Consider the following 23,344-nt stretch of genomic DNA (forward strand, 5'->3'; position numbering starts at 1 on the left):
GGATGGGAGACCTGGGGAAATCCAAAACTACCAAGGAATATAAGAATAGGGAGACTATCTGAACGAAGAAACCTTCTCCAACAGGTAATAGACTGAGACATAGAAAGGGTGACAAGAGAGGAGGCCTATGTCTCCTGTCACACCAGCCTCGTCTAGAGTAGGAAAGGAGAAATAAAAAAAAGGCGTTCCCTTAAAAATGTAATTGAGTGAGACATAAATCATGAGTCAGTTCACTGAAGTGAATTAAGTTTGGCTCATCCGAACAGCGGGGAAGTGAAATCCATTGACTGGAAGCCCTGGGGAGGGGAGGGCAGAGGAAGRTTAGATAAGATATAAGATATGTGATGAAAGGGATGCAGAAGGACAGAAATGTTAGGTTAGAGGCAATATACCATTCTGCCCTGGGTCCTATTTTCCCCCTTACAGCATCCTCAAAGTGGGGGACAGAAGTGGCTACACATTCTGGAGCAAACAGAGAGACCAGAACCACTTTTCAGTTATAAGCTTTTTCTTTTTTTAGAATTCAAGCTTACACAGTTATCTATGCCCACTATATTCATAATTACATTTTAATATTTGCTTACAAAAGCCAAGTAAAAATTATTTTCTTCCCCCAAATATACAAATTTTCTCTTTAGATAGTTTAAAACATTTGTGATCACAGATTTTTTTTTAATATATTTTAGGCTGAAAAAATATTACCAATCTAGCATATCACTTAACACTGTCTGCAAAAAAATACATCATCCAAAGTACTTTGTTTTTTACTGTACTGTGTAATGTTTGCCTTACCTCAGGGCATGAAACTGATATAAAAAAATAAACCAAATGAGCAAAACCCACAAACCTCACAGACAAAGAAAGAAGTGCTCCCAACTAACTTCATAAAAACAAATGAACAAAACCCAAACCACCCTTCTCTTAAAGAAAATCATGAATGACTAATTTGATGTATTTATGAGCAAATTAAAACTGAAGAGTGCTAAGGAAATAAGAAAGGAGAAAAAGAAATTACAGTATGTCAGCTAGTTCATGCCCTGATACTATCTTTACCAACATTAAATGTATAATTAAATAAAGTGTCTTTTAATGTTTAACATTGTGCTCAGTAATTTACATAAATTTAATCTACACCCGGGTGCTGATGTAGACTTATATTTGATTGTCTTGTGCATAAACAAGATTAGCTTTTAAAGAAGGTAAACTGTGCAATGGACAGTCACAAACAACTTATTACCTGCACAATATTGCTTTTTGAAGGCGACATCAGTCAATGTGAATACACACAAATAATGCATACTTTTTGCATTTGCTAACATCTATACGACACACTAAAACTTTGTGATAAGGCCAAACCTTTTTTTTGTTGTTTTTAATTTTAAAGCAAAAATATACCATAGTAAAAAAATGTGCTCACACTGTTTTGAATCTTTAAGTGGAAAATAAATCTCTATCACACTAGAATAAAATTTCTCTCTATAAAATTTAAATACGGATCACTTCACTGCTATATCAAAAGGAAACGTCTGGCAATCATTTCCAGATGATCACAATAACAAGACACATTAAGAGGTCCTGTTGCCTCTGCCTTTGTGAAAAGATAAATGTTGAACACTTCAATTGCTCTCACAGTGAGAGGAGTATGTTCCTTGGTTGTGGATTTTGATTCTGTCAATGAAAAAGGTTTAGCCTTAGGAATGCTGGCTACATCTCAAAACCATAAGACTGATTTTTATAATTTATGATTCATGCAGCAAAAAGTCAATATGACACATACAGGTTAGAATTCCATAGCATAAAAATACATCACTAGCAATGACATGCTCTGTTTGTGATCTACAGCCTTGTCTCGGCAGATTTCTGATACAAATATTTCTTTCTGGACAGCTTTTCCTCTTTCTGATGCCTGTCTCTGAAGAAACAAGCACTTTGCTCAAGGATGATTTTGGACCTTGGAGGTCTAACTCTAACGTCTACATTTTGGCAGAATGTAAACGAAAATCATTATCACACACTATATATGTCATTATAAATATCATAACTTAAGTGAGGTTACACATGAAATGAATATCTAAACGCACATGTTATTCAGGGCAAAAACATGAATGAAGACAATCAGGTTTGATAGGAAGAATCTTCTATATAAAACCCACATATAGACCACAAAGCAAAAATGAGAGTTATGTGGCACCATCAGATGGACTGCACTGAAAAGCGCAGGTTTGTTATTTCAGTCAAAAGGCAAGTTCCCACAAACCCTGCTGATTGCAGTACTGATGTCTGCTACTCAGACTGGTAAATCCAGTGACTCAATCCTAGAATGGCTTCAGACCACTGGTATATTAAAGCAGGTATGTCCACAAGTCTTCGCAAGACTAAGGTCAGTATCCACTGGAAAGAGTCTGCAGGAGCGTCCTCATGTTCTAGTTTTGTTTTCATGATCACGTAAATCAGGAGTCGTACTGAGGAAGTCAATGAAGTCGCACAAAATAAGACTGGTAGGAGATCAGAGTCAGGCCATTAGATGTCAGTAAATCAAATATGTCAAACTAAGAGCCTGATCTTAGTTTTCAGCTGAGGAATACTAATTCCCCTCTCTTAATCAGTGCCAGATTCCAACTTAATCTAAAACATTAGAAAAATATGCTGCTATATGTCCTTTCTGCTTAAAGCACTGCCAAACCTTTCAAAGTTGGTTGCCAAACCCTAGGCACTTCAGCCCATCTGCAGTCCTCTAAGGAAGTAGGCCCGATTTTCTGAACCCTGATTACCCACAACTCCAAACTGCATCAGCATCTTGGGAAGTCAGGCCATTAGCTTGGATGCCTAAATGAGCTTAGGTGCTTGAATTCAGACATCCATTTATGCAGGCTGTGTTTTAAAATTTCGTATCTTGTCACGGTAGATCCTGGGGGGAGCAGCTTCCTGTATCACCAACTGTTTTTGCAGCAGCCAGTGTGTGACGGGTTAATTCTCAGCACTGTCTAAAACTGCAGTTCTGTTCCGGGCATTTCAAGTTCTTTCATCTCTTGCAGCTTCCACAAGTCAATCCAGTCGCTCTTTCACATTTTTTTAAACCTCTGATCTTTATTTTTTGATTAATGCAATCCTGTCAATCCTAAGCGTTCAAGAACCAGAAGTGAGGGCTCCAATAGTTATGAGCTAGGCAAAGTCACTGTTGGATAGTTATTTCCCATCTCATTATTTAATGTTTAGGCTATTGATTTTCTTTATAACCCAGTGGATGAGAATTGCTGATCTTAATCAGAGCTGAACCTCTCAAGTAGCAGCATGACTCCCAGAACTGGAGCTCTGAAAAATAGACAAAGCACCATGGACCTTGTAGTGAGGTCATTGTGAATACACCCAGAAGAAAAACAATGTTTTTTATCCTCTGTCTCTGCAACACAGTCAAAAGATCGTACACTAATCCAAGCTCACATTTAGGAGTAATCAGGTGAGATGCTCAGACTGGCATCAGCAGGATCCTCAGATCCATGGCGAAACAAATCTCCAAAAGACATATACTTCTTTTCTTTTTTGCCAGCCATTTTTGGTACAGATGCAAGTAATGGATCAGCTGTTTTAGTTAACATTCCAAAAATATCTGACATCCTCACTGACTTGATTAAGTTTTGTGCAATGGTTTTGCTTTCCATATATGCTGTCAGTGCCTTCTCAAGCCATTTCCAAATCAGATAGCTAAAATGCTTTGCTGACTATTGGTGCTGCTCATCTGAGCAAGACTCTGCAGACCTGAATGCATGCTAGTTCACCACATTGTCTGGCCTCTTGTTCCAAAAGGCTAAAAAGTTTTCAACTCCTTGTCCACAAGACACACTGCTGTATAAGGGATTTGACTAGAGACATGTCATTAAAACATATGCTTGGAGATGGAGCAAACACAGCCCACAACAGATGTTCTTCAACATCACCGAACATTTAAGGGCAAATTTCCAATGGCCTGACTTCCTTGCTACCTGCAAAAACCCTAAACACCCCGCTGTGTTTTATATTCTCACAAAATTATGGGCACAAACCCACACAGTAACAGTATGTTACAGTACAGTGCAGTAACATCAATGCTTACAACTTATTGCAGGTGCATATGATTTCAAAGAACAGGGAGAATGAGATTTCATGTCCCTGAAAACAGAGCCTATAACCCTTCAAAGGCTTTAGTCACTGACATAGTAAAACAGAGGTGGAAAGAATTTAACACCCCCCCCCCCCGCATTGTGTCCCATCTAGGAGATAAGTTCCTGAGTATCATATTTTCATGAGGAGATAAATGCAAAACATAAGGGTTTAAATGTGGGCCATGAGCTCTGAAAGTCAAGACATCCACCCTAACCATGCCCGCTGACTTGCCAGGCAATATATCAATAAATAGCAGAGAAACGGATACAAATGAATGTACAACACAACAGAATGTGGGATATGAGGAAGTGTGGAATATGCGAACAAAGTCTTTGAGTTCCCAGGAAGAATAGAAAGATGCTTTTGATGTATCACACAAATTCAGAGAATGGTTTAATATCAAGTTTACAAACTCCAGGGAAGAACACCCCTGAAGGGAGATGGATGACGGAGAAGAACCTCTACCTATAATGCCCTCATTACAGGTCCAAACATTCCAGTATTGTGAGTACTGGTGTGCAGATTTCGGCAGCAGGACATCCTGTCATTGCTCAGTTCAGTTCCTGCTAGTGCAGTTAATGGAAATAAATTATTTAAAGGAATCAAAAGAGAATCTAGCCAAATAAAACACATACACACCCCAAGGAGGGAGAGAACCTAGGTGATCAACACACATAAACGCACACACACAGAGGAGAGGGTGAGAAAAGGAGACAGAGCAAAGATAAAAATATGGAAATATGCTTAAGACATCTGCTGAAGATTTGTAATTATATATATATAAAATTATATATATATGTGCATATAAACTTTTTATATATATATAAAACAAAACATTACTGCCAAGCAACACTATTTGTATTACTGGGATAAAGCTGTACAGTCTTGAGCATTGTTAATAACACAGTTGGTTTCTGTCCCATCTGGAGGTCATCACAATGTTTCATTCTCCTTATCATCATTCTGTGATCATCCACATCCCTGAATAACTCCTGCTAGCTTGATAAGGAGCCTACTCCTTCAGAGTGCTCCACACACCTTGGAAAAAGCAGACCCCCTCCACTCAGGAAAAGCACCTCAGAGGATCAAATTTCCCTCCTTACTCTGAAAGACTTTCCAGTGAAGTTACCTGGAGTTCAAATGTAGTAAGAACTGAAGGATAGTACTTTCTTTTTTTATACACATGGAAAGAAAATGAGTCAGTCCCTTCTACCACTCTGTATTTTTTAAATATTTGATTTATGGGGCACAGTTAAATCATAGCTGCTGGACAATCCTCAGATAATGACGGGATCATGATGATGACGAAGATCCTAGATCATAATGGCAGTTGCTACAATAGAAACAACCATGAAGACTAGAAATTTCATCTCATGAAACGGTCACTTGTGCCCTGCAAAATACTAGATAGAATTGCCGGGGTCAAATTACCAATAGCCGCTTTAATTTGGAGGCCAATTTATTTTCTGTCACTTCAATTTATCTCCCAAATTCTCCAAGCAATGATGCACATGAACTGGTGACCACATAAGTGCTGGTGAATGAGACTGGTCTGTTTGTACTTTCACTGTTAAGCTATCTAAGCATTCGCATCAAAGGATGGAGGAATGAACTGCAATAGTCACAAGTACCCGCATTAAAGGGATGTTTTCATCCATGTGTATACAACAGCTCCCAAGCAACCCGAAACAAAAACCCAACCCCACCTCAAGAAACAGAGCAGAACAAGGTAAGAAGAACAAACAAAACGTCCGAAGAGCTGGGCAATGGAATGAAATGGCAGCCAGTAGTGCTATGGGGATGCGGGAGTGCTCCAGTCTCTAATCCTCAAACACCTCCAGGAAGAGCGGAGGGAAGAGTTCGGTTGGGCATTCCACCTTCATGTGCAGGAAGCGGCTGGCGTGGCAGGCTCCGATCATCCGCAGGTCTGTCACTTTCATCAGCAGTTTTGGCCAAAAGTGTGCAACGTGGTGTTTTCTGTAATTAATGTAGTGTTCGAATGCCAGGAGGAAACCCTCCTGGCACTTTTCTATCCTCTCAACGCAGACAAGACCTGGGCGATCTGTAGATACAAAGGAACAGAACTGCTGTTATTACCCRTTTACTTTAATGAATGCCTGATCAAAAAATCAAGAGAGAGAGGATGATCCAGTTGTTAGGAAAAAAGAATTGAGACTTGGGACATCTGGCTCTGCCACAGACAACTTTTTGACCCTGGACATCTCACTTATCTGTGCCTCTGTACTATCCTTGTTAAAAAGGATGATAATCCTTTCTTCATTCTTTGTCTGTTTTGCCTGCTTAGAGTATAGCTGTTTGGGGAGTCTTTCCTTACACTGACTAGAGCAACAACAAATCCTTGATCTTAGCTGAGGCCTCTAACTATATCATGCTGTAAAACAACTAGTACAGAACATTTAGATTTCCTTGTCAGAAATCTAAATTACAATTCTTTCATGTCTGTTTAGCTGCAGCCTGACCAGGTGTCAAGCTTTGATCCACAGGGGAGCTGCAAAGGAAATTGTTCTGGAGCAGCAAGGAACAGTAAAGGCCAAAGGTTTGGCAGTTTGTCTGACCCAGCACCCAGCAGAGTGCTGGAAAAGTTCCCTCTGCAAGTCAGTCCTCAGGAGGCACTTTGAGGAAAGCACCTCTAAAATGCCTTCTGAACCCCTGTTTATATATCACTGTGTAGGAAACTAAAAAGAAATCAAAATGTTTTCACTGGGAAGGTCAAGTGCTGTGTTGTGATGAATGTGGAAACCTTACTGTCCTGGCTGCAGTTAAAGCCTATAAATCACTGGTCAATGGATTATTCAGCGCCCAGTCTTTAAAGTGGTCTTAAAACAAAACTTGGCCAAATCTGTCACTGCCCAAGAATGGAATTTCCTCTTTGGGCTGGCACAGTCAGTGGAAGCATATTTGAAAACATACTGGATCTGAGAAGGTCAGGAAAGAAACCCTTTGGAAATCATATGAAATGGCCTAAGCTGCTGCTGTATCACTTCACCAAGAGACCAGTTGCAAATGGTCCCAGTGTGGGAAAACTAACTGCACAGCCCTCAAATGCCAGTTAGCAAGCAGTGGTGCTGCTAAGTAGGAAAAGAAGAAGGTATATCAAACTAAGCATGTGAGATTGATGGAAATGTGTATGATCTGTACTTCCCAGCCAGTGCATGACAGTACCTAGGGGAAAAGAGAACTTACTATGAGGACGACTGTTGTTTAATTATCAATTTTTCAGCCAAGGCAAATTGGCTCAGAACCAGCTCTTTCACTGATCTCTTTCTGATGATCACCCCTGCCTCCTCCCTAAGTCACTACACTGTTTGAACAAGGTGTGTGACCAAAGCCACTTTTATGCCCATCTCTCTGAAGTTTTTTTCTAGTGTTCACCAAACTAATTTTAAGCTGTATCAGGATTTTGACAGAGAATTTCACCCACATTACTCTAGTAAGTGCAACAAGATCTAACATACTCTATTTGTTTTAAGGAGAGGTTTGTGACAAAGACTAATAAGTTTCAAAATGGTGGGGTTTCTGTCCTCACCTGATGACATGAGCAGAACAGCCTGAAGAAGGGCAACCTCGGTATCATCCAGATTAAATGATGAGAGAGACATGCCCAGGTCAAAAATGGCATCAGATACCACTCCAAGACCCCCATTTTTCAGCTGGCCCCTTGTTACCGCCATCTCCCCATTTAGTGTTAAAGTCTCACTCTCAGGGTCATAGCGAACTGCTGCACGGAGTGACATGATCTCCATACAGCAGCCTTTCAGAAGGATGATCTGGTCTTCACATGGCAGCTGCAGAAATTATAAATGGCAAAGAAAAAGATGTGTTTTTCAAACTGAATTGGTTTTACAACTATAATAAATCCATGACGACGAAGTTGCAGTCAACACCCCAGGACACTACATCACATAGTACAGTTACACTACAAACATCCTGCTGACCGGCCAGTTCCAGTGCATGTCACAAAACTCCCAAGACTCACATTCCTACTTTTAGAAACTCCTGGGGCATTAATGTCCCACACGCCCTTCAGAAATCTTGCAGTCATACAGTTGTGGGGAAGGGGACCTGGGCAAGATATTCAGTGCAAACCAAGCTGGTTCAGAAATGGAAGCGAAGTGACCCAGCTTGCAGAAGTGGGAACCCTTAGTCTGTGGGAGCTTTATAAAATTAAGTCTAATAAACATTAAGAAAGTAGCTTTCCATTTTGCAGAACATTTCACAGAGTGTGAAGGATGAAGTAGAACTGCCAGCTGCCAGGTTGGTGGTGACATATACTGTGGGTTTTGTCTTGCATCAGGGGTGGATCTGAGACAGCTGAAGTGGTCACTGCTTTCAACTGTTTACCCTTCTCTCTGCCACTCCTGAGCTCCCTCAGCTTACAGCTTGGCAGAATAGACTAAACTATAATTGGGGCTGATAAAGGCACTAGTTATCCCAGTTAAACTCATTGCCAGCCATGCTTATTTCTCACCTGACCAGTGAAAAAGAAAGATGATGCTTGGGAGGGTCTGTAAGAGTGAACTGCTTTTTAAATAAAAAGAATGAAATAAAATTCTGTATCTAGAACCAATACCTCAGTCAGTGGGGCATGTACTCTTAATTCTCACAGTCCATTTCAAACAACAGTCAACTTACTAAGCTATTTTCGCCTTGTGAGGCTCATCTCCCTGGTTATCACTAGACAGACAGAAAATTCTGCAGGGAATAAAAAATTGCTTTTTGTTGTAGAGTTCCGGTTTTTATGCTGGTGCATAAGTCATAACCTTCAGGGCATGTGGCAAGACTTCTCTTTTCCATAACATTAAAAATGGTAGGCTGTCTGAACTGATGCATGTAGGTTCTTTAATAAGGTACTGCCAGGATGCTGGGACAGTAGGAGAATGTGATCTTTATAGCATGTCTTTATGTTTTAGTAGGTAATTAAATGATAGCAAATACCACCAAGACTATTTTGAGGCTGTCATTAGATCAACAGCAATGGGTCAGGTTTATGAAAAAGCAAATCAATTCTCCCTAGATTGAAAGGAGGCTAAAATCCATCCACTTCTGATTCATATGAAGTTTTTATTACTTGATTTGCAATTCAGAATGAAAAAACTATCTATAAGTTTATGTGGCAACTGTGTACTCAAAAAGCAATTATATTTATCTGGTGTAAAACCATATAGAGCGGATGCTGGACCTAACACAGTGTTACCTAACACTGGTGAAAAGCAGTTGCCTGTTAAACTTTTAAGCACAAAGCCTGTCACAGTCAGAAGGGGAATTGAATCATGCAGCTATTTTTCCAGCAATGTCAACTTCAGGTGTAAAGTGTTTGATACGTAAGAAAAATGACTCATCCTATTCAGGGCAAATCACTTTCTCTGAGCTCAGCAGTAGCCTGTGGAGGGCTGCATAAGCACAGTGGCAGTCTAGCTGCCAACGACACCACCACTGTTTGGCTGCTGAGGCTGAAGTAGGGAAAGAAACAGAGCCAGAAATAATAAAAAAAGGACATGTGAAAGCAACCATGAAGAGATATCAAAAAGGAGTAACTGCAGAGAAAAAAGGGACATGAGCAGAAGAAAGGGGGAAGGGAAGAAAAAAAGAGAAATGAAGAAAGAATAAGCAGAAAGAAGAATGGGGGAAGAGTTAGACAAATGATAGTAAGGTATTACATGACAGTTCAGCTATTTTATTCACTGAGCCATTAAATCAAAAAGAATTTCTCTTCCTACTTGAATCTTTCTTAGAACTTCTTTATGGTACTAGTGAGCTGATTATGCCCATCCTTCACCTTCTTTCCTAATTCTGAAGGATACACCGGATACCAGCTTCATGGACACCATGCCTCAGCTTCAATCTACCAACAGCAGCATTTACCAAGGATGGGGGCCTGAACATCAGCTCTGTTCCAGACTATGCAGAGTTCAATCCTACACTCATCACTGAGTGGTGCGACCAGGGCACCTTCCGGGAGTGGGGTAGACAAATGTGACTAACCTCAGCCACACATAGGTCTGTCCTTCTCTCTCTGCAGGGAGCAAAAGCAAAAGGCAGTAATCTGAGGTGCTCACCTTGGCAGGGTGTACTGGTAGCCACCACGTGTGAACTCGGCACCACGGAGCTGAGCTGAGCTATCTAGAAGGCTATTTACATAGCCTTACCCAACATGGAAGCACTGATATCTGCGACACCTAAACCCACATCAAACTGATTAAATGCTGCTCAGGCAGTCTTCATTTTCTAAGCAGAAGGAAGTGCAATAAGGAAACAGAAGAAATACTGAGAAGAAAATGAAGTTTTTTTGATCTTTCCATTACTCTATGTTTAGATTCTTGCTTTGGGGGTATGTCCCTTGCATGAAAGGCCAATGGACACACATGAGCTATGCTGGGCAGTCACAGTGCTTTGATGGCTTGTGTATGTGTGCAAAAAAGAGAGAAAGAAGAAAAAGGAGACACAGATACGTAGCTGGCCATGGATGCTCCTTGCTCTGCCTCTCCTTGGTAGAGATTTACAGCAGTCACATCCTCTGTGGCAATTAGGAACTGTGATAATGTTTGAATGCTGGGCAGATCCTATGGGAGAAAGGAGGGCTTTTCCTCTTAAACAAATTCACAGTCCGCATAGTGTTGCTTCTCAGAAAAAAACATGGATTAAAAAACATAAATGTATTAAATAAAGTTATCAGGAATGTGCCCCTTCAAAAGGGAGCAAACATTTATCATTTTCTTTATGCTACAGCAGGAGTTATATGACAGCTTAGAAGACAGTTGTCCTACTCTTTTGTGTTCATGATGAGTTGTCCCTCACTCTGCCATCAGACTTCGCTGTACATGGGTGTCAGGTTCACAAAGTGGCTCAGCTGTAAACAAAGCCTGTCCTAGCCGAGCTGTGTAACCTACAGAGGTCATGCCCAACAACTCCTTAATTTCTTCATCCATGCCTTCTGCTCAGCTCTGACACAAGTGGGCCCATGGTAGTCAGGAGGGGCACGAGATGTCAGATGGGCACTGTAGTCTGTGTGTGACTGACAAAGCTTTCTAAATTAAAAAGACTACCTTGGAATGTCACTGCAACTTCCCACCGAGAGACACCAAATCGGAGGAGACAGCTTCCCTCAGACACTGAGTGCTGCAGGGGCCTCTTGATCTATGGATACATTCTTCCTATTTTAAAATCTTCATGCTTGGCCACTATTTCATGCTTTCTTGGCTGATAGAGCCAATGCTGAGGTTAGCCAGGGAGAGCTGTTTCACTATGCCAACTATTGATATTTACCTCCTCTTATTCTGTAGGTGCCAGAAGAGGTAAAGACCATTAGCTGACATAAATAGCTCTCTTTGACTGACCTTAAAGAAAAGCTGTCAGCCAAAAAAGGGTAAAATGCTATGGCTGCCTTAAACTTCTTTCCTGACTGATGTTTAGTTATTAGGAGGAAAAGCTGTTCCCGTGTTAGGGAGCCCAAAGAACTTCTTAGCAGGGTTACTCCCATTTTCAATGTCATTCTCTTGGCATTTAACCAGTGGAGTCAAGTGTTGCTCTACAGTGTGGGAGCGCAGGCAGGCATCCTTCCACGCTGGAGTGGGGATATTTCCATATTAAAACTCCCATGGCTGTGGATCCTAAGGGACTCACAAGACAAGTTATTTTCAGTTACATTCAGGCTGCAGTTAGGATACAGTTTAAGTCAGGAAAAATATCAGCCATTGTGTTTGGACCTCCACTGAAAGGGATAACCTCAGTGTAAACAGGTTAGCCTAGGGCCTGAGTATTCCTAATGTGCAACCAAGTAAAGGGACTATGTACTGTATATTTTACATGTGAGTATCTGCATGGAATGACAGTCCATTACTTTTACAGACTCTTTTGCATACCCCCTCCCTGTTCATGAAAAACATACCTAGGGAATACAATGAGGCAATTGCCATTCCTGGATAGGGATGCTTTCCTGAATTTGAAGCATTTGTTATTATATAGATCCATCTCCACAATATCAGAACTGCCAAGCAGCCAGGAAGCACCGAGGGAACTCTGTGTGTTCGAAGATCTGATGAAATGTATCAAAGATACTTTTAGACAAACTCTTTTTGCTCATTGGCTTTGTTCAAGGCCACCTCTAAAGACACATTCGAGTCCCTAATGAATCATGATGACTTAAGAGATCAACAAAATCAGGAATTCAGTAGTTACATGAAAAACAAAACTAAATAAAACCCAGATAATTCCAATCTCATCTATTATAATTCTCCAATTTTTCTGATTTTAAACATACTGATCTTTTAGTAAAGTCATGCCTGTTATGGTTCAGTGCCAGCAGTATTTTGAATGGAATTTAACATCCAGTAGATAAAGAAGGGATGCAAGATGGTTTTCTTACCTCACAAAACATAGGCAACTTTTTGGCAAAATCCACCACTCTTGTAATCGCTGGTGTGATAATTTTTGTAAACTGGCTGAAGGCTTCTAAATCCACTTTCCCACCTTCTGGGGCATTGACTATTGGTGCTTGTCCAATGTCTTCTGGCTAAGGATATAAAGAAAGATATATAAAGGAACAATCTACCTTAGATCAAATATTTGATCTAGAAAGTCCTGCTTGGCAAGGGAAGATAAGCTATTAAAGTTCACCAATACATTTTTATTAAATTAAGAAATAATACTATCCACTTTTTAAGTAAAGCCCATTATGCCACAAAATGTGAATCTGTTTATACAGCATTTGTGGAAGAGGTGACTGCACAGAGAAACGGGTGCCTGGCATGCCACTACCCATGCTGTGTGGGCTGCTGCATTTCTGTGCACATGCAGTTTCTTGCTTGTGCCTGTATCTGAATATCTTGTGGGTGTAGCTTGTGCACTTTTGCTAAAAAATATAGGGATAATCTAGTTTCTTACAGGTGCTGAGAAGTCTCAAGTTTCCTTAAAACCAAAGGGAGCTGAGGTGCCTCATCATCGCCTGGAAGATGCTTACTTTGCAGGATTGGGCTCTCCCACCTACTTGAAGTTCTCAAATCTCTCCCAGAGGAGAGATTGCCCAATATCACAGAGCTCCTGGCAATTGCCAAGGCCTATTTTGAGAACTAGGCTAAAGCAACTGATGACTAAGAAAAGGCTAATCTGAAGCTAGTCTGGATAAACTGAACATAATTTGAACTAATCCGGATAAAATTTAGGTTGAAAATCATCTTCTGCATGACTTCAGCTCAAGGCTTCTCCATTGCAAAAATCCTATTTTGAGGATTTCAATAGGAACACATAATGAAAGTCTTGATCAGAATCCATGCATGAGTGTTTTTTATTCCAGCTGCATTTTGATTTGTTCACCTGATTCTATGACAGTTTGTCAGTGTTACTATGTATTTTAAAGAACACATACTGAAGCTGTTCTTCTGTTTGCTAAGTACAGCTCTGCAGTTATAAAAGGCCTGCCAAACACTATGTAGAGGTTCCATTTTGTTCACTTTAGAAAGTTAAAAGCCGCATAAGACTCAGAGAAGAATGCCTTTAAGACTGACGGAGCTCATGACATTTATATAAGGGCACTCAAGCAGGGGAGCTGCTGAAACTGCTGTCTACAATAAAAACATGTGCTCAATAGTTTTTTAAAGCAACACTTCATAAAAGACCCTTCCACAGCTCTGTCATCAATCTGAATCCAAACCTAACTTCTTCCAGGAAAAAACTCAGCGCCGCACTAATAAAACAAGCACCAATTGTAAAAGAACAAGAGGACTGGCCTCAATTATCTAGGGGTTCCTGTTAAAAAGCTCAAATAATCCCAGTTCTAGGTTCCCCCCTCCCTGAACCTTGGGAAATGAAACTACATTGTCTATGTGCTCATGATAAACAATCTTCCTCACTTCCAAGCAAGAAGACCAAATGCTTACAACCATGCAGAACATTGATAGGGAGGAAAAGAGAAAACAACATTTTCTTGGGAAAGTCCAAAGAAGTCAAGATCACTAGCTAAAACCAATGCACTCCAGACAGGCATGCAGCTGGAAAGCCTTCACCACCTACCTCACCTCAACAGGGAAAGAGGTCCCAACCTCAAAGAAGCTCTTGGAGAACCAGCCTCAGCTGCCTAATGACTGACCACGGCTCCTGGGGCTTGCAGACCCTCCTCTGACTCTTCCACAGCTTCTGTTGGGTGGCTGCCAAGACCCCCCCCATAGAGGTTTTCAGGCCAGCCTCCCCTTCCCCTGCTGTGCCCACTGCAAGGCATCAATGAGTTGTTTATGCTTCCCTGCAAACCAYGGCAAAATCCAAGGGGGCCCCGATGCCAGGGCTGCACCAAGTGCGGGTTGGTCTGGTTTAGGAACCAACTGTGGAATTTCCTGATGGTTTCTGAATCGCCCGCTGCAGCTGCAGCCCCTGCTCTCTGCCACAGCTGTCCCCTCTCCCAGGAGTCCCATCGTCAAATCTCCCCTGGCCCTCCCTGGCAGCCTTGTGCTGGGTGCTCCTTCCCTCCAGCGTCGCTCCCTACACAGCCAGACCTGCATGTCCCTGACCCACCACGCTACGGTGGCCTTGCCCCTGCCAGCTTTCTGCCCATGTCCTCATTCCCAACCCTGCTCTTCAGCTCCCTGATTTTTATCCCAAACCAGATGATACTGAAGGAACAATACTCCTGTCCAAGTAAAAAAATGCATTATTGCAGCTGATGTTAAAGAACAAGTTTCAGCTTTTGGCCTGTTAAAAGCAATGAAGGAAAACTTGCTGTGCAACAAAATTGGAAAAATTCTGTTACTTCTTGCTGGCAAACAAGAAGCTTCTTCCCCTGTGTTTTCCCCCCTGCATGCTAATACAAACATGTGACCACACATACAAAAATATGAGCACTGACACTGGAATTAACAAAATATTATAAAAGGGATCAGCTGGTTTGAATAGAAAATTTCTCTTAGCAATTTAATGGTAAATCAAGATTCCCATTGTGAGTTAGGCAGCAGGAACCTAGGCTTGCAAAAAATGAACATTCTCTATCTGGTTTGGTATACACAGACTATTAAAGACCCCCTTGTATTCCTGACATGCAGTTGCCAATCCCTCTTTTGTGCTGTCTAAGCATTTTGTATTCTGCCCTTATTTCCTTTAAAAATCAATTTAGAAAAATCAAATAAATCTTTTTCTAAGGCTGAGCATCACACACCACCATGTATTTTCTGATCCTTAGTTACAAGCAGAAAACCTCAGTCTTACAGTATGCCATCCCAATGCTATAGTGTATGTATCATCCTGCTTTCACTGAAATTAATTCCTCTTTGTCAAATTTATTTTAAGAAATGTGCTCACTTTGGAATGAGAAAACAAAAAGCACAAGTTATTACTTAAAATATCAGCTTCCATTTAAAACTTGCTGTTGTTTTATAACATTTACAATATGTTGTATGTTAGTCCCTAATGAAAACAACTATCCCTGAATACATACGTACACAAAAAGACATAGTATGTATTACAGACTGATACACTTATTAATCAGCAGGCAAACTATTTTTCTGCTTTTTTTTAATCATAGCACATTAAGGGCGTCCAGCTGGTTAAGCCTTAACTCAGCAACATGCTGTTTATCTTTTGAAATACATGGTTTGATCAGATATTGAGGTTCAGCCAAGAATAAGCAAGCAGTAACAGTAGAAATCATCCATTTCTCATACACGTGGACACACCTGCAGATATACCCTCTTTGGGGTTGCCATCTTAGGAAGGGACTTTGAAGGAAATAAAAGAACGTGACAGCGAGAGCAGTGTACAAGGCCACTGTGCCTACCAGAAATTTCCTTTTCTGCTTCCAGTGGCTTCCTTGTGCATTGGTGGCCACATGTGCTTCAGTAACAACTTTGATCAGCTCCCATTCCTCGTCTGTTGGCTCTGGTTTGTGCCCGATTGTTTTCTGCAGCTCCTCCCGACGTCTCTTCTCGCGATTTTCTTCTATTAGCTTCCTCTTTGCCAATCGCTTGCTGTCATCCAACACCACTAACAGGGGCAAAAGCACACAGAAATGGCAGGAAGCTCTTAGGCTTGTCTGATCGTTGGTTCTTTCTATGCCTGGTGCACTAATTGATTGCAAACACCTTAGCTAATTGGTAAAGAAGTACTTTGGGACAGCCTGGAGTTGACATAGTTCTCTTATTTCTCTCTCCAAACTTTAATCTCTCAAAAGCCTAGATTGCAAAGAATGACTTACCTTTCTCGAAATATTATGTATACTATCATTGCCTTTAGTTGCTTATTCACRGTAAATAAAACCAATACAGAAAAGCTTTTGGAGGACTGAGAAAAAGGCAATGACAGCTCCTTTGGCACATCCATACGTGCTATCCACAGAGGTGGCTTTCTAGTACTGATACGTGTTGGTAAGAATCAGACCCAGACCAACTTCTTACTCCATACAGGTGCCAAAATGCTGAGGCTAATCATTGTCTGATTTGTTGGAGGGGGCAGGGGTTGAACTGACGATCTCGAGTTACCCAATTCCCTCTCCTGAAGTTCTGCCTGGCTAAAATGAAATCATATTGTTTCTTCTGTTTCCCTGTATACAGGAAACACTGTTATACCTTAAATTACCAATTAAAAATGTTAAGCTAGAACATTTTTATGTTGTTTTTCTTTATTGGGTCTGTCTTCCTTTCAGTTTTCTGCTGAGGATTACAGTGGTAACAATCATTAACATTAATGCACAGGGGGATTTACATGAGTTTCTCCCATTTACACTAATTGAAGTTATTAGTGTAAATCCCTGCACAAGGGCAGGAAAAGAAGACCCCTAAGGGTTAATCTTACAGCCATATGTTCTAGTTCTTTAGAATGCGAGTAGAGTTCCTTTCAGTAGATAACTTCTTCATGGCTAAAAATAAAACAAACAACTGCAGGATGACTCATACAATGACATTCAATCTCACATCCTCCAGAATTTTCTAAACAAGATGTTTTTTTCAAGCAAAGTGTCCATCCAGATGCATTTCCCCCTCCTCTCCTCCTGAGAGTGAACATTCCTGGTGCTGCACAGGCTGCTAAGGCTGGGCGAAGGTCTGGTTTGGTAAAGTGTAAACAAGAGATTATAGCTCTATGAAAGTGGTTTGATGCAATGAACATAATTCTGGAGTACAAATTATTAAAACCAAAAAATGCTAGCAGTTCTGCTCTACTTAAACAACCTTCACCAATCAATGCACTTTAAGCAAACAAATAAACAAAAAGAGAAATGAAAAAAAAGAGAGAAGTATACTTACAATCTGTTGCCATGCCAACAAAGATACATTTTTTGAAGCGACATTCCTGGCACTGGTTTCTTGTTACTTTGTCTATCACACATTTTCCTTCATATTTACAGGAATAGGTTGGATGGAGGTTTTTCTGAATGGTTCTTCTAAAAAACCCCTAAGTGCAATAAATAAATAAATTGGAAAGCATTAGTACTGTGCAATTTTTTGAACTGGGAGGCACTTTGGATTGGTATGAATGCACCTAAATATGCAAGATAAAATACTTTATTCCATGAAACTTTCAAAGAGGAAAAGAACAAAACAGTCTGCTAGTGCATGGTATCTGTTTCATGAAACATCTCTCCATGAAAAAATAAAAATATATAGACATCTGAGATAAGCAAAGGCATAAGGAATGCTGTCTTGAGATACAGGATTGACTATATGTCTTCCTGAAGTCCTTTGAGCCTTATGTTTTGACTTTTTTTTTTTTTTAATCTGGACTAGAGAGTTTATTTCAAGCCCACTTCTAAATTACACAATCATTTCAAGGGATATAAAAGACATATACATACTTTTAATTAATGGGAAGCTTCTGTTATTGCAATTAGTAAAAATGGCTGTGTGCAAGTAACCTGTGCTACTTAAAGGGATTAAAAATGAACAGTTCTCCTCCATTGTTTCCATCAAAGCTGAATAACCAGGCAACCAACCAAACAAATCTAGGCAACACTAAGAATTTTGCAGTCAAACACAATTTGCCCAGTCTTTGCATTTGGTTCAACATAATAGATCTTAATTTTCAAATGATTTGTATTTTTGAGAAGAAGAATTCATTCATATTTACCTACCCGCAACCTCTGTATTCAGAACAAACATCACCAATAAAGATATCACTGCCAACTGCAGTAGGATCTGAGGTCAGATCCTCAGATCGTGCAAACTAATGTAGCTCCACTGAAGTCACTGATTTATACATCCCACAGATCTGGCCTTAGTTAAAGAAATTAAACACAATTTCTTTCTGAAAGTTATGGACCTAATCCTGGTACTAATTTCAAAATGAGTTTTGTCACTGATTTCAGAGAGAGCTGAATCATTTCTCATGACCGCAGTAATGTGAACAAGATAGGCTGCAAAAAAAAAACTTTAGACTGAACTTTAGTTTGAGATTTCACCTTCGTTTGAGACCATCCACATTCAGCAAAGCAATCTGGGACCACCCTGACATACCAAGCCCACTGAGACCCAGCTCATGTTACCAGGACCACTATGAAACTCGACTTCCTAACTCCTTTGAAAACAATGAAGAGCACTGTCTTCATTAGAATTTTATCTTAAAACATCCAGCTTGAGCTAGGAGTACAGCTCTTTCTTCCTTAATAACAAAAAGACCTGAAAACTCAAAATGAGTTGCATAAAGCATTGGTCTTAAGTCTTTGCAAGACTGGGACCTGTTGGCCTGAACCCAATCAAAGGCAGGATAGCCTAATGTGGGGTTTGGATCAAGTCTCATATTCTCATCTACCCAACAACTGGATTTGGATCCACTCTCATCCCTGAGATGAAATCCTAGAGACAGGACCTGCCTCTCTCCTCCCTGAAGCTGTCAAAGGTGGCTCTGGATGCCCGGGAACATGGAGTAATCTCTTGTTATAGCAGGAAATGGAGCAATCTCTGCTGAATCTCAGAAAGTGGTACTGAACTTTTGTGTTCCAAACTTTTCATGGTACCTAATGTAGCTCTAGCTTTATTACTGTAATGCTCTTCACCAGTTGTGTTGGGACCAGACATTTTATTCTCCCACTTCTTTATATTTCTCAGAAACTTTTTGTAAAAAACATTTTGATCATCTCTAGATACCACGTGATAAGGAGGGTTCTCTCTATACTTGTGCAAACACTTCATCACAGATTATCCACTTCTCTATCAATTTTAGCCTTAATCTTTGTGCCTTTAAACAAATTTATATGCCACCTTCACTTTTTGTGTTCTGTCCATGTTTGCATATGCATAAATAGGTGTGCACAGCTACAGTCAAGCATACAGCTACATTTGATTCCTCTAACAGATGATTCAGACTCCTATATTCCATTTGAAATTTCACATGTGCACATAGCAAAGTATGGAAATGGGATTTCCAAACTATAATGAAAGCAAGTGTAATTACAAAAAAAGTATAAAATCTGAGTTCCACTAAGAAAAGCAAGCACATTTGATTGTAAGGCAACCTCTCTTTTCTTAAGTTCCCTTACTCTGCATCTATATAGCAACAGATGTAATAAGCACAACTTGAAGAAATATTTCAGTGACATCACAGCTCAATGTTGCTTTAATTGCATTCACATTCCTTACTATCTATTCTTCAGAAATTATGTGAGGGGATGCTTTGTTCATGAGAACACTCGCCAAAGAAAATTTTTGGCTGTCAGCCCTGATTAATGTAGTTATAAAATTGAATAATTTGTGTGGAAGCAACTAGTAAATGCTAATTTATCCAGAATTGATTACACATAACCTTGAAGATAAATCATACACCTTGAAACGTATATGCAAATATCCCAAAGCATGGTTTGAAAGTGTCCACACAAAAGAGCTGTCAAACCATCTTGTCTAGTGAATACATTTGCACGAAGAAAAACAAAACAAAACAAAACAAAACAAAACAAAACAAAACAAAACAAAACAAGAGAGTCTGTTTGGAAGCCAATTATAACTAGGAGAAAGAAATTATTTCCTTGTTGCAAATTATTAGCTCAGTTTCTTGTGCATTAGGCATTATTTCAAATTGTACATCAGACAAAAGAACTGTATCTGAAGATATAAGTAGATTTTATATGCTGTATTTTTATAATAGCTAACAAAAACCTTAGCACAAAAGTTGGTGGCCAGCTGTTTAGTTGGGAGATTGGGAGAAAGAGCTATTTCATAATGCCACACTATTGCTTTCTTGTCGTTGTACCTCAATTAAGTCATATTCATACATTTTATGTATTGTTTCAGTCTGGTATATGGAATACAAATGTGTAAGAATCATTTGTTCTGCTCCAGAATTTTCCCTGTATATAAATACTTTTCATATGCACACATATATACTTACATGTGTATAAAACCATTATGAATTTACCACAAACCTGCTATACATAGGATATTTAGGTCTTTGTCCATCTCATAAATTTAACTGTGGGAAAGCTGTACAACTGAAGGAGCTAATTCAATGTAAAAATTACTATGATGTGGGATTCTGAAGCCAATCCAAAACCAAAATCTCAGATTCAAATATTCCAGACTTTGGGGATGAACAGAGTATGACTTTTGTGGCTTAGTCCCATGACACCAGTGCATAACGTGTGTGGTCCCATTTGTTCAGAAAAACTTTTTTTTCCTGCAGGAAAGAATAGCTTTCTTACAGGATCTCAGGCTATTCAGGGAAATTTATGGCAGTGAAATCATTTAAGATTTGCTTGACTATGTTACTCAATTTTTTTTTTTTATTTACTTGCTCAAAGCAATCTCTTTGATTTTTTCATGTAGCTTGGAGAGCCAGTTTAGGATCGAAAGCACATTTCAATATGCTTAAGTTTAAGAAGTCAAATAATTAAAAAAAAGTTTTTTAACTGGATGTCAATGCTTTCTAAAGTGCTTGATGTTACTATTGTATGAACATGTGGAAAGGATTTTTATTTTTGATCTTTTATGGTAACTATGAGAGGCACAGCAACACCAGCAATCACAACAAATTCTCAGGCAGAATCTCAACTATTGCATAAACAGCTTCACTGAAGTCGCCGGAAGAATACTGATGAGCACTGGCTGAGAACGTGGCCAAAGAAACATTTAAAAACGGAAAAATGAAAGCTAACGGTTGAACAACAACAAAAAATATCTAACTTCTTTGTCTTCTTTTCCAAAGCAAACACTGCAAAAATCAACTATATTCCTTATGCATATGAAGATCAGCAGCATAGCCAAATACAGCTTATCATCAGTACTGGATGTTCTTATTCGCTTCTAATCTTGTCTTTGTTTTATTTGACAGTGCAGTTCAGGAAGTCTGTATAAATGGAGAAGGAGCTGGAGAGGTATTTCTAATTCCCACTTCCCCACCGGGCCATTTACCTTGCAACCTTCACAAGTGATGCAGCGATAGTGATATCCGGTGGCTTTGTCCCCACATACTACACATAGCTCATCCTTGTCTAAGTAACTGGGTATATACCCTGGAAAGAAAAAGAAAGTGGCATATAAACACTAAATATCATATTAAAATCCACTGCAGATCTTGTCTAGCAGCCCCACACTTCTGAACTCGCAGAACCACTGGCTGAATTCCCTGAATAAAAAGCTCACGCAAACAATGTTACAGATGAATTTAAACATAGTCTGTGTTACCTTCCATTTTTCAAACTGTTTCAGCATGTACTGGTCAAGAAGGACCAGTCAGAACATGATTACTCTCTCGTGAATGAAATAATATTTCAGAAAAATAAATATATTTATTTTTGCCTCAAAGGCTTTGATGTGAAAAAAATAAACAACAGTGAAACATACAGTATATTTCTCTTTCCTGTTTCACAAAAAAACTCAGATGCTTGTATACTGCAGTAAGATGAGATTCCAGCTTGCAAAGTGACTCAGAGGCCTGTTATGAAGAAATATTTACTGACAGCTCATTTGCTTCAAAACAGTTCTGCAGGTGTGGTTTGCAAAGCTCCAGCAACAGAGAGTGAAAGCTGGATCAATCATACCTTCCCCGGGTGTGTTCCACAGCACCGTTTCATATAGCTTGAATTCAGGGCAAAATACGTGGGCATTCAAATATGTGTGTGTGTATGTGCATGTGTGAGAATGATATTTTCTCTTCTGAAGTGGTTTAGCAGACACCCAACAAGTGGAATCAAGTATTACTACAAGGAAAAACATCGGATATGCTTGGTTCTTTTCCCATTATGACATCTGTTTTGATATAATAAACATATTTTCAATTTGAGGAAAAAAACAAAACACAATTTTGATAGCAACCAAAAGGTAATTCTAAACTAAAGAGAACTTCGAAACAGAGTAAAGTATAAAGCTTTCAAAGAAAGTGTTCCGACAACTTAGTATTAATGGAGTTATTATACATAACTTTCCTATATATTTTATAATACATAACTTCTCTTTATCTCTGTAAAGATGCAATACAAAGATTCCCAGATTCACCCCCAGGGAATAGTGGAAAGAGCAGCTATTTACATAACCTGTAAGATTATTAAAATACAGTAAATATTCCACGGAATCACAGAATGGTTGAGGTTGGAAGCGACCTCTGGAGATCATCTAGTCCAACCCCCCGGCTCAAGCAGGGTCACCTAGAGCAGGTTGCCCAGGACTATGTACAGTTGGGTTTTGAATATCTCCAAGGATGGAGACTTCACAGAAGAGAGGAGTTGCTCCAGAGAGGTGTCTGGGCAACCTGTTACAGTGTTCAGCCACCCTCACAGTAAAAAAAGTTTTTTTCTTAGATTCAGATGGAATTTCCTGTGTTTCAGTTTGTGCCTCTTGTCCTGTCAGTGGGCACCACTGAGAAAAGTCTGTGTCTATCCCCTGATCAGGTGTTTATACACACTGATAAGATCCCCCCGCCCTTAAGCCTTCTCTTCTCCAGCTAAACAGTCCCAGCTCTTGCAACCTCTTCTTGTATGAGAGATGCTTCAGTCCCTTAATCATCTTTGTCATCTTTGCTGGACCTGCTCCAGTATGTCCATGTCTCCCTTGTACTGGGGAGCTCAGCACTGGACACGGCACTCCAGATGTGGTCTCACCAAGGCTGAGGAGAGAGAGAGGATCACCTCGCTCCACCTGCTGGCAATGCTCTTCCTAATGCAGCCCAGGATACTGTTGGCCTCCTTTGCCACAAGGGCACATTGCTGGCTCATGGTCAACTTGCTGTCCCCAGGTCCTTCTCTGCAAAGCTGCTCTCCAGCTGGTTGGCCCCCAGCCTGTACTGGTGC

At 40.0% G+C, this 23,344-nt stretch overlaps 1 protein-coding gene across 10 annotated transcripts in view; it reads right to left on the reverse strand.

Moving 5' to 3' along the window:
* Positions 1–625: 625 nt before the first annotated feature.
* The window catches only part of THRB (thyroid hormone receptor beta), a 175,545-nt gene continuing 152,826 nt past the window's right edge, over positions 626–23,344 (reverse strand). For all 10 annotated transcript variants that reach the window (XM_026057264.1, XM_026057262.1, XM_026057258.1 and 7 more), the window contains 6 exons: positions 21,471–21,571; positions 17,379–17,526; positions 15,917–16,122; positions 12,524–12,670; positions 7,688–7,946; positions 626–6,202 (listed from right to left, as the gene is read on the reverse strand). In XM_026057264.1, coding sequence (XP_025913049.1) covers positions 5,961–6,202; positions 7,688–7,946; positions 12,524–12,670; positions 15,917–16,122; positions 17,379–17,526; positions 21,471–21,571 — 1,103 coding nt within the window. In that variant the 3' untranslated portion in view covers positions 626–5,960. The remainder of the gene's footprint in view (positions 6,203–7,687; positions 7,947–12,523; positions 12,671–15,916; positions 16,123–17,378; positions 17,527–21,470; positions 21,572–23,344) is intronic.

This window comes from Apteryx rowi, unplaced genomic scaffold (genome assembly GCF_003343035.1).
Source record: "Apteryx rowi isolate R43461 unplaced genomic scaffold, aptRow1 scaffold_138, whole genome shotgun sequence".
Taxonomy (NCBI): Eukaryota; Metazoa; Chordata; class Aves; order Apterygiformes; family Apterygidae; genus Apteryx; species Apteryx rowi.